Source organism: Schistocerca serialis, chromosome 2, assembly GCF_023864345.2.
Source record: "Schistocerca serialis cubense isolate TAMUIC-IGC-003099 chromosome 2, iqSchSeri2.2, whole genome shotgun sequence".
Taxonomy (NCBI): domain Eukaryota; kingdom Metazoa; phylum Arthropoda; class Insecta; order Orthoptera; family Acrididae; genus Schistocerca; species Schistocerca serialis.
In genome coordinates this window covers 323,219,782-323,231,987 of record NC_064639.1, presented here as the reverse complement: position 1 = coordinate 323,231,987, position 12,206 = coordinate 323,219,782, and the positions used below count along the sequence as shown (strand labels likewise).

At 39.2% G+C, this 12,206-nt stretch overlaps 1 protein-coding gene across 1 annotated transcript in view; it reads left to right on the top strand.

Annotated features, from left to right (window-relative positions):
- LOC126457128 (mediator of RNA polymerase II transcription subunit 12) overlaps window positions 1-12,206 on the top strand; it is a 372,135-nt gene that overhangs the window by 155,707 nt on the left and 204,222 nt on the right. The window contains exons 18-21 of the mRNA XM_050093187.1: window positions 299-428; window positions 4,934-5,227; window positions 7,513-7,692; window positions 7,814-7,939. Of these exons, the coding sequence (XP_049949144.1) occupies window positions 299-428; window positions 4,934-5,227; window positions 7,513-7,692; window positions 7,814-7,939 (730 nt within the window). The remainder of the gene's footprint in view (window positions 1-298; window positions 429-4,933; window positions 5,228-7,512; window positions 7,693-7,813; window positions 7,940-12,206) is intronic.

Here is a 12,206-nt window from a genome sequence, read left to right as displayed (position 1 = left end):
GTGCCCTCGCAACCCCCACCTCTAAAAAAAAAAAAGTGTGATTATGACAAGTCAGGCACTTATTCTTGCAATCTACCAATGTAAGATAAAAATGTAAATGCCAACTAAATAAATTTGAAGTGAAGAACATTGACATAAACCCATAGTATTTAAGGTTAAGGTATAGTGAGCCTATCTAATACATCTTTTAGCCACATTGTGTTAAATGTATTGCGATACCAAATGCAGAACATGTAACATACAAAATTCTACAGTTTCTCAGTGTGATAATTACACAGTATATATGCTACTGTTTCAGATCCTCAAGGAGTTACCAGAAGTGGAATCCCAGCTTGCAGCAAAGGGCTCAAATCTTGTTCGGAGTTACACAACTTCACTCAGCCTGTATGTTGTTGGAGTATTGCGTCGTTACCATTCTTGCCTTTTGTGTAAGTAAAGACATACTTCTCAACAGCTCTTCATCATCAGTAAGGAACAATTTCAAAGTCGTGAGTGAGCAATAAAAAAGTGCTGAGATGTAGTCAACTGGGCAAGATGACATGATTTTGTACACCATAATTTATCCCAGAATCATGATAGGATACAAATAAAACAACTTACGTACTAGAATGGCTATGCAATCAGTTGCAAAGTACCTGTCACATTCAAAATCTGTCTTATTTAATGTTTAAAATGCACAAAGGTTTCCATTAGTAAAAACAGGAATTACAGCTGTGGAAACTCTACTTGAGATTGTCACTCTGTACCAAGTCAAGGGCATGTCACCATTAGTTTTTTATGGGGTTGAAACAAACAAAATATAGTTTTTAGTGCTCTGACATTTATTCATCTACATCTATGTCTACATGGATATTCTGCAAATAACACTTAAGTGCCTGGGAGAAGGTTAATCAAATCATCTTCACAATAATTCTCTATTATTCCACTCTCATACAGCACGCAGAAAAAAATGAACACTAATTTCTTTCCGTGCAAGCTCTAATTTACCTTATTCCATTATGATGATTGTTTCTCGATATGTCAGTTGGCATCAACAAAATATTTTTGCATTCAGAGGAGAAAGTTGGTGATTGAAATTTCATGAGAAGATCTCCCCACAATGAGAAATGCCTTGTTTTAATTATGTCCACTCCAAATCCTGTATCATTTCTGTGGCACTCTCACCCCAATTTCGTGATAATACAAAACATGCTGCTCTTCTTTGAACTTTTTTGATGTTCTCCATTAATCCTATCTGGTAAGGATCCCACACCACACAGCAGTACTCCGGCAGTCTCTTTAGTAGAACTGTTGCCTCATGTAAGTGTTCTGCTAATAAATCAGTCTTACGTTTGTCTTCCCCACAAAATTTTCAGTGTGTTCTTTCCACTTTAAGTTGTTCATAATTGTAATTCCTAGGCATTTAGTTGAATTTACGGCCTTTAGAATTGATTGATTTATTGTGTAACTGAAGTTTAATGGATCTCCCACTTTTCATTATTTAGGGTCAATTGCCAATTTTCGCACCATACTGATATGCTTTATAAATTGTTTTGCAATTTGTTTTGATCCTGTGATGACTTTACTAGACAATAAATGTCAGCATCATCTGCAAACAACCTAAAACGGCTGCTCAGATCGTCTCCTAAATCGTTTATATAGGTAAGGAACAACAGAGGGCCTATAACATTAGTTTTGGGAATGCCAGAAATCACTTCTGTTTTACTTGATGACTTTCCATCAGTTACTGTGAACTGTGACCTCTCTGACAGGAAATCGTGAATCCTTTTGCATAACTTAGACGATATTCCATAAGCATGCAATTTGATTACAAGCCACTTGTGAGGTACAGTGTCAAAAGCCTTCTGGAAATCTAGAAATACAGATTCAATTTGAAACCCCTTGTCAATAACACACAACACTTCATGTGAGTACAGAACTAGTTGTGTTTCACAAGAATGATCTTTCCTAAATCCGTGTTGTCTACATGTCAATAGACCATTCTCTTTGATGTAATTTATGATGTTGGAACACAGTATGTGTTCCAAACTCCTGCTGCATATCAGTGTTAATGATATGGGCTTGTAATTTAGTGGCTTGCTCCTATTGCCTTTCTTGAATATGGGTGTGACCTGGCCAACTTTCCAGTCTTCGGGTACAAATCTTTTGTCAAGCGATCAGTTGTATATGATTGCTAAGTATGGGGCTACTGCATCAGCACACTCTGAAAGGAATGTGATTGGTATACACTCTGGACTGGAAGACTTGCTTTTATTAAGTGATTTAAGTTGCTTCGCTACTCCGAGGGTGTATACTTCTAAGTTACTCACATTGGTAGCTGTTCTTGATTCAAATCTGCAATATTTTCTTTGTTTTCTTAGCAGCACTGTCATTGATAGTATTTCCATTGCTATCACACAGAGAAGACACTGATTGTGTCTTGCTGCTAACATACTTTACATATGACCAGAATCTCTCTGGATTTTTTGTCAGGTTTTGAGACAGAGTTTTATTGTGGAAACTGTTGTAAGCATCGCACATTATGGTCTGTGCTAAACTTTGAGCTTCTGTTAAAGATTGCCAATCTTGGGGATTTTTCATTCATTTCGTTTTGGTATGCTATTTCGTTGTTTCTGCAACAATGTTCTAACCTGTTTTGTGTACCAAAGCGATCAGCTCCATCATTCGTTAATTTATTTGGTATAAATCTCTGAATTGCTGCCAATACTATTTCTTTGAATAGAAGCCATATCTGGTCTACATTTACATTGTTAATTTGGAAGGAGTGGAGACTGTCTCTCAAGAATGCGCGTCAAGCAAATTTTTATATGCTTTCTTGAATAGGTATATTTTTTGTTTCTTTTTGGAGGATTTGAGAGTTATCGGTATTTAGTCCCGCTATGACAACGGTGTGTTCACTAATCTCGATATCAAGTGGGTTTTCACAAATACACATCTGGCATCTGTTGTCTGCAGTAATTAGACTGCAGGGGCAGTGACCAAAGAAGGGGGAATTGGATGGTGGGAACACAGACAAATACATGTATACTCAAACAAAAGACTGACAGAAAGACCATTCAACATGGAATGAAAAATGAGTCTGTCACAAAGTGACAATAGATATTGGGATGAATGCAGGAATCGAGGTCTCAAAACTAAGTAGAAGGCAAGCAGACATATCTCAAGAATGTAAAGTCAGAACAAAGAAGCAAGCCCATCACTTAGCATGACCTTGCATGAACATCTCCTGAAAGTATCCCTCTAAGTTGTCAAATAACGAATCCAAATGAACTCAGAATCATCTGTGAAAAGCTCCAAGTTAACTTGGAGTGACTAGAATAAAAATAACTCAGAATGAAAACTTGAATAATTTGATAATATTCTCTGAAAGAGCTCAGAATGTTCATCAGAAAGATCAGAAAACAGATTCCAGCAGTTTCATTCTTCTTTCCCTCACCATTACCTTTCAGGGCATGTAATTTCCCATTGTATTGTCTTTTTATTTTGCTACTGATGGGCCTAATTTGCAGTGCCGTCATCCCCCTCTCCTCCCATCTTCCCCCCCCCCCCTCCCCCCATCTTGCCCCCCCCCCTCCCTCCCCCCTAAATGAATGATTGACACTGAGAAACTCCCCCTGTTGGTCTTGTTTACAGGGTGCCAACCTCTCTGATCTTGCTTTGTGCTTTGAAAAGTCCTTGGACAGTGGCTAGCATGGATCACAGTATTTCGTGTGGCATTCTCACCCATTTCCTGCTGCGATGCCTGCCACGGTTCGTGGGCAGTTCCTTAGCAGCTTACATGCCAAATTTTGATGAGAAAACCACTAAGAATGCCTCCAAGCATTTCTCAGTAAGCTGAGCCACGAAGAGAGCTGCGACTTAACAACAGGTCTGTTTATTCGTAAAGAGAAGGCAGAAGGCCTTTAAGTGTCCCTGCTCAAGCATCTGAGGTCCATGAGCCTGGTGGTGAGCTGATTTTGGTTTGTGGGGTGCTCAGCTGCGCCCAATCTGAGCCTGGTGACCCCCTCTTAGCTGTCAGTCAGTCTTTAAATGAGACACCCCTTCCAGAACAAAAGCACAACACTTGTAATCATACCTGTCTGTCTTCTGTAGTTTTCAGGATGTCTTTCAGGAAAGTCTCATAATAACAGGATGTAGCTTAACTGCAACCTTTTGTCCAAAGCGGATCGGGCTACAAAGTATTACAATATCCAGTGTGATAAAGAGACGAGGAGTGGACAATGATTGTTAAGGCTGTTGTTTAGGTTGGGAGGACAATCCAAAGTTGCTCTGGATGATGTGAGCATAACTTCAGAAAATCATAACTATGTCATTGATAATATTAAAGATGGGACCATGCAATCACATGCACTTCCCAAATTGTATTAATCATTTGCTTAATTGGTGTACTGGGCAAGAAAACTAGAAAAAACTTGTTTATGATGGACTTACATGTCATGAAGAAATGACAGTTTGGATTTTTGCGGAGTAAATCAGTGAAAATGTGATTCAGTGGTCCATAGAACTGGTCAGTATATCACCATTCAATTACACAATTGAAATTGTGTTTGATATTTTGAAGATCATCAACAATCTTTGAAGGCCTTTGCTATTTTTTTGTTTGTGGAATATGGAGCACCCACTGCTGTGATAGTGCTTTGTGCTTGCAGCACTCCTGTTGGAGAATGATAGTAAGTACAGAATGATGAAGATGTTATACCCATATTTATCACTGTGAAACAACATGGAACATAAGTTCTGATTTAAACTGTTGTTTTTGTACTAAAATCTCTAGCCTTAGATTAGGTCTTTGTAGGTTAATATAATGCTTTCTACTTTGAACACATTATTTCTGGTAGTTGTATTTCCCTGTTAATGTTGTATATTTAAATAGATTACTTGTGCAAAATCTCGTAATTTATTTTTATTTTTTATTTATTTTTTTATTTTTTAGTATTTCCAGAACAGACAACAGCAGTATTTGAAGGTCTATGCCGCATTGTTAAACATGTTACGAATCCAGGAGATTGTTCATCAGCAGAACGATGTGTCTTAGCACATTTGTATGACCTGTACTCAACTTGCAGCCTACTAAAGTCAAAACCTCATAGTGTGGAACCATTCGGCAATGCATATCCAAAAATTCGCCAGGCATTGTATTCATCACTTCAACCATCAACACCAAGCACAATGATTGTCTGCAACACACAGTTTATGGTGGAAGTGCTCAGTAATCCACGCAGAGGAGGTAACTTTCATGTGGCATCAAACAACAATACAAATCTTTTGCTTATTTTGTTTTTATTACTAAATAGCAATTCTGTCACTTTCTGAAAGTAGTATCATAGTATCATATTGATATATGGTTACAGATGTAAAATTACTTATTGAACTCACATTCCAGGAGTTAAATATGTGTGAACAAATATGTGACTTTCTGAAGAGTGGGAAATGAAGTCTGGTAAATAGCAGCCTCTTATTTGACTATATCAGGTTAAGAAAATCACTTTCCAAATTGCCCTGCCCCAGAAAAAGAATGAAGTGCTCATCAAGAACTGAACCTGAAACCTCTGGATTAGTAGTCAGTGACATTAACTGCTAAACCACACAAGCAATTAATGCTGAACTGAAAATCTTGAAATGTATATCAGATGTAATGTGGAACCACCTACTGCAATTAAAGATTGTAATAACCCTGATTAATTGGGTCACATAAACACCGATTCCTTTCATTTGACAAACAAGTGAAAAAGATTGCAGGAAATAAGACTTTTAAGAGGTTAAGTAGAGAACTCTTGAAATTTTAACTCCAAGAAAAATAATGTAGACCAGAGTGGGTGTTTCATGAAAAAGTAGGAATTCTCATGTAGAATAAAATGTGGAATACTTTTACCAACTTTTTCAATGAAATTCTGTGTGGATCCATAGCTGTAAAATTGTTTTGAATCTTGACACATACTTTATGGTGATACTGGCACAAGTGGTATGAGCATATAAGTGAGGAACACATAGAATGGAAGTAATCATTTTGGCAGTACAGAGATTAAAAACCTCCAAAATCAAAATAATACTGAATACTTAAACAAGAAAACAAGCTTTTTTGCACCTTTCCCAGTGTAATTAGGAGGGTGGCTATGTGTCAACAAGCTCTCAGTAAATAAATTGCATCCAGCAGGCTATCATTGTCAGATGAAATCACAGTTGTAATCAAGACTGTTGGATATTGTTTAATTTATTGTTGGTGGCTGTGCAGGTATTCATGGAGATGGATCTATGTGTCATACTGTGGACTTACATGAGTAGAAAATATTGGAAGAATGTGTATAATTCACTTATTGGAGTAAGCATTACCATGTTATTCGAACAGTAAAGGAGAACTCCTGTGTTTAGAGAGATTTCCTGTGACAGCATATGAGTGAGCAGAGCAATACAGAGGGATTGTTGAGTGGTACTGAAATGAGAGGAGTGCATTATGAACAATCAGTTCAAAAAACAGAAGGAATTGCAATGTCAAAAAAAAAAAAAAAAAAAAAATGGCAGACCAGAGAATTGACATCAATATTTTGGGATTCAGAGTCTGCATTTGTACTATGTCATCAAGCAACCTGTAGTAACAGTTCAATTAAAAAAGTTGTAGAGAAGAGTATTTTCACAAAACATTCATATTAAAATCCCATTTGAATGTCTGCAACTATGGGAAGGAGAATCTAATAAATAGTTATATATTCAGTTAAAGGTGATAATTTTGTTATGACTGAAGCTAGTATACAGTTCCTAGAACATCCATCCAGCCCAGAAAGAGTGTTTTTACATCTGAACAAAGGAGGGGGCAGTTGCCACCATGTTGCTGTTTCCAGAACGAGATACATCATACTTCAAAGCCAATGGATTTCTTTAAATATGTTCTAAAGAAGAATCTGAAATTGAAAGTACAACTAATTATTTGCATTAATATCTAAGCTAATAAATCATGGAATGAAAATATTTGACATATGGAGAGACAAATTCTCTCATAGTCTTCAACAGATGGAAACATATCGAAAGGTTTAAAATTGTATACGCAGGAGCTATAGGAGCTTTCTGCTGGCAAAAGAGAAGTTGTAGGAAAAGAAATTAGTAGAGTTAGTCATCCTGTTTCCTGCATAACTTGCATCCTTGTACCATACTATCTTGTTTTCCTCCAAATCTTTTGTCTCTTTTCACAGGAGGAGGTATCCATCATGAAAATTAACAATTTTAAACCTTTTTATGCTTCTGCTACTACTATTACTACTACTACTACTACTACTACTACTACTACTATTATTCTTCCTCCTCCTCCTCCTCCTCCTGCTGCTGCTTGGGAAGCAGTTTTCTTTATCCATATGGCAAATAATTGTTGCATTCAAAATTATTCTATTCTATTAATTTTCTACCATTCATACTTAGTTATCCTGTTGTTATTTTACAACATGTCTTCTGTATTACTATTTGTTACATTAAATTGAGAGTATGGTTTCATTATCATAATGTATTATTTATTTTGTGCAACAGGTAAAATTGAGCCTCAGTGGGCTCGCCAGCTGGCTGAAACACCAACAAACCGCTACAGTTTTGTCTGTAACGCAATAGTGGCAGTCTGTAATGAAACAGACAGTGACAGGCTTAATGACATTGCTGTGCTTTGTGCAGAGTTCACTGCATGTTGCAATGCCTTATCTGCTGAATGGCTGGGTAAATAGATTTCGTTGGTTTTACACAAATTTTTGTATTTATGATTAAGTGGACCTGACAAACAACTTATTGGTTGGTCACAATCGAAATATTTTTAATCAGTTTTTGTGCTTCCCAAAAGGTGTGCTGATGGCTCTCTGTTGTTCATCTAACCATTCTTCCCATTTTGTTGATGTCCTGACTCAGGTTGACATTCGAGATGTTGCGATTCACAACTCTTTGGCTGTCTTTACATCTATTCTCATAGGTGAGTATTCTGTAATCTGTGTATATTTGCTTTTCTTTAGGAAAAACATGCTAGCTGTGATGAGTTTTTGCATGCTCTCATTTATTTACATTTTTCATAACATTGCTACATTCCATGTTACATAAATGAAATGGTTCTTTTTAAGTCTGTGTGAGACTGGAGAAAAATAAGTATATATTGTGGTGAAGCTTTCGGACATTGAAACTTTTGTGGGTGCTGGCTGTTGGCACCACTCTGTCATGCACTGGCAGCACTCTGTTCGAGTGACATCGATTTCGGGCACCACTTTGTAGGATCAGCAGTGGAGTGATGGGCTACTGGGGCTCAGTGACAGATTGGTTGTCAGGATAAATATTTTATTAGACTTCAGTTACACATCTTGTCACTGACAATGCGAGGCAGACACACACCACTCCAGTACTATAGGACGACAGTGGCCCATGGATTGCTAGCTTCCACACTGCAAAGAGGTACATGCATCAGCGTCCTGCAGTGCCGATATCAGGCCAGCAGCAATCCAATGGGCTCTCAGTCGATCAAGTCTCTGACATCAGTGGTGCTCTCTTTCTTGTGCGCAACTGCATTCTGCTGTAGAAAGCAATGCCCAGGTAACTCAGGCCTGTCTCGCATCTCCCCTCGTGACAAGGGAAGATGCCGTATATGGGTCATGTCCCACTGCCCCTGCCAAGTCCCACAGGGTGGACTTAGTGTGGGAGACAGCTGCCCTGAGGTGGTCTCAAACCCACAGGTACTCGTGTTGCCTAGTCATCTCTTTGTGTAGCTCCCATAAGCTTCCCTTGTTCAGAGCAACTTTCCACCTCTGTTATATTGTCGCACACCAAGTATACCCAATGTAGACTTCATCGGAAGTATTACTTTGGTTCCATCACCTTCTTTCAACATGGTCAACCATCTGCATTGCTCCTGAACAACTGCATGGTGCATGCATTTCCTCCTATCTGGATCTTGTAAGTAATGTGGTGACCACCCAGCTTTGACATTGCTGTAGCTCTCCCTCAGTAACCTTCCTCAGCTATCTATCCATCCCCTATTCTTCCTGCACAGTTCATGTGGTACTAGTCCTACTATTTCCTTAATCTTCTCCTTCAGTCACATGTACACTATGTGTAACTTCCTGTGCTTCTCTGACCCCTCTCTGAGCATTCCATTACTGATTGCTGACTGTTGCAAACCTGAAAATACCTTTTCCAACTTCCTTATATCATTTTGTATTTCCGTTACATTAAATACTAAACTTTATGTCCAGTTTTGACTAGATGATACCACATCCTACAGCTGGAAAACAGAACTCATCCAACTAGGTGATGATCTTGCAGCACCCCTACCCCACCTCAGGTGAAGAAGTACAGCACCACCAAAATTAGCATTCTTCCTTCCTCACACTCACAGAATGGCGACCTGAGAACAGGGACCTTTATCATCTCCCTTCAACCCAGAAGCCTGATGTATCTCACACACAATAGTTAAGGATAACATTTATCCTACTTTAACAACACACACACACACACACACACACACACACACACACACACACACACACACACGAACCACAAAACATAAACTGCATTGACCACCTCCTTGGCCTTAACAAATGTGGCATACGAGATACATGGCCCTGCTCTTCCTGTTGCTCTCTCTTCATTTTTTACTCTTTTCATTTATTCTACCAATATATCCCCTGTGATCAAGTCTTGTGCATCCTTGAATGGTCATAAGCATTTGACATGTACAATTGTTGATCTTGTTGGTAATTCACAGATAACATGGTTTCAATCACTTGATATGGGCCCTGGTGCCATGTTACAAACTTCTTTGTCTCCCCATTTCGAGTATATGGCTTTGACAACATCACCCACTGGCCCAACTTGTATTAAGAAATAGTTCCTGCAAACTTGACTGCCTCTTCTTGACATTCAAGTGCCAAACTTCTCACACCATTCTCACAAATTCTCACATTAACTCACTGTTGCTGCTCCCTTTCTGCTTAATTGTATTGAATGGCAGTGGCATATTTTTATCACACACCACCTTGAATGGTGACAACCCAATGCTGGTGCATACTTTCAAATTCTACGCACTCACCGCAGTAGATAAATGGGTGTCCCAATCTGTATGGTGGGAGTTAACGTAATAATTAAACATCCTCCCAATTGTCCAATGAACCCACTCTGCCCTGCCATTTGATTGAGGATGAAGTAGACTAGATCTTCACTTTTTCAGTCTCAACACCTGACTCAACTTGTTCATCAGCTCTGATGCGAAGTTCGTCCAGTGATCCATTTTTATTGTCTCTGGCACCCCAGACTTCAACACCCATGTATTCACCAGTGGTTGTGCAGCTGTGACTGCCTGCTGGTCTGGCATTGGCACCATACCAATATAATGAGGAAAATGGTCTATTATATTCAATGCAAAACGAATGGTTCCATCACTTCTGGCAACCTCTGCAGCCGTACTTGTTTTTGACTTAGATCTGCATGTTGCCTACCTTTCCTTCCTTTCCACCAAGGTTTCTCCATCACTCTTCGATTCATTGCTCTGCATGCCCCATGGTCAGAAAAAACATGATAATTCATTTCTCTCAGCACCTCTTCCCTTAGGTTCACTGGTACAACCACTTGTGGTGCTAACCTCATCTCCTTACATCACAACACATCATACTTGTTGAACTGCTTCTGCTTACTGTACTGCTTATGTTGACCATCAGCATCAGCACTCCGTAATGCTTGCTGCTCAGCAAGTTCCCAACATAGTGCTTGTATCACAGCCACCTTCCTGCTTAGTGTATCCACTATTCTAGCTCGGTTTTTGGATTACTTTGTGCTGAAATTCACTGAGTTTTGGAGCCCATCTTGTCAGTCTACTGGATGGGTCCTTCAAGCTGAGTAACCACCTCGAAGCAGCATAAGCAGTCATTACTTTAACTTCCTCCCGTACAGGTAATGCCAGACGCATGTTACTCCGTACACCAGGCTAAGCATCTCTCTCTCCATAGTAGAATAATTCCTCTCGGCTCCATTCAATTGTCTGGGGGCAAAAGTAATAGGGTGTTGTTCTCCTTTGACCTCATAGCTCAAAACAATGATAATATAAATTCCTTCTGAAAATCCAGGAATACCATTGCCAGACTTGACATCAATACCTCCTTTACCTTGTCAGATGCATTTTGAAGCTCCTCAGACCATACAAATTTGATACCTTTCCTAAGTAATTGTGTAAGCAGGTGTGTTATATCCATAAATCCCCTCACAAGTTTGCTATAACAATTCACGAGGCCTAGGGAGGACTGTAACTCTTTGCTTGTACCTGGTACTGGAAAATGTTGCACCGCCTGTATCAATCTCGGATCAGTCCTCACACCACCCTTACTAATTAACTGACTCAAGAAATTTATTTCTTCCAACGCAAAATGACACTTCTCAACACACATTGTTAAATGTGCAGCTCACAACCTCTTGAACACTTCCTCAGTCGCTGCCTATGCTCGTGCTTATCCCTTGAAGAAACAGTTATGATGTCTAAATACACTGAACACTGACAAGGCTTTAATCCCTTCAGCACTCTGTCTAACAAGCACTGGCATGTCGAAGGTGCTTTCTGCAAACCATATGGCATTGTTGTAAACTGATAATGTCCCAGGGGTACTGAAAATGCAGTCTTTGATCTGCTGATGGTACCCACTTCTCAAGTCCGTTGTCGAGCACTGCCCAAGATTATCAACAGTTTGTGTTATGTGTGGAATGGGGTAAGCATCTGTTAGTGTCTTACTGTTCAAACAATGTTAATCACAGCAGAATCAATACTTCCTTGAACCATCCATAGACGTTCTTGGTATGATTACAATTTCTGCCCTCCAGGGGCTACTACTCTCTTCTATTATGACTTCAGTTAATTGCTGATTGATAAACTCTTCTAAAATCACCTGCAGAGACCATGGTATTCTGTATGGCCTCCGGTACACCGGTGCTTCATTCCCCATAAGTCTCCTGTGTTGCTTCACAGACATTGCAAGCCAAGAACAGGTGTTGAAACTCAAACAACAATTCTTCCATCTGTACCCTCTTTGTTCCTGTCAAATCCTTACCCTTGTCATGCAATGCTGTCTTATTAGTGGCATCCTGTGTCTTTTCGTGGCTTACACCTTCTGTGCAGCAGTCTTCCTCTTCCGGAATTTCTGACATTGCCACTAATGTTCCCTCTAACAGTTTAACTGGTGCCAAAATTATTCGCATTAACAGGTATTACC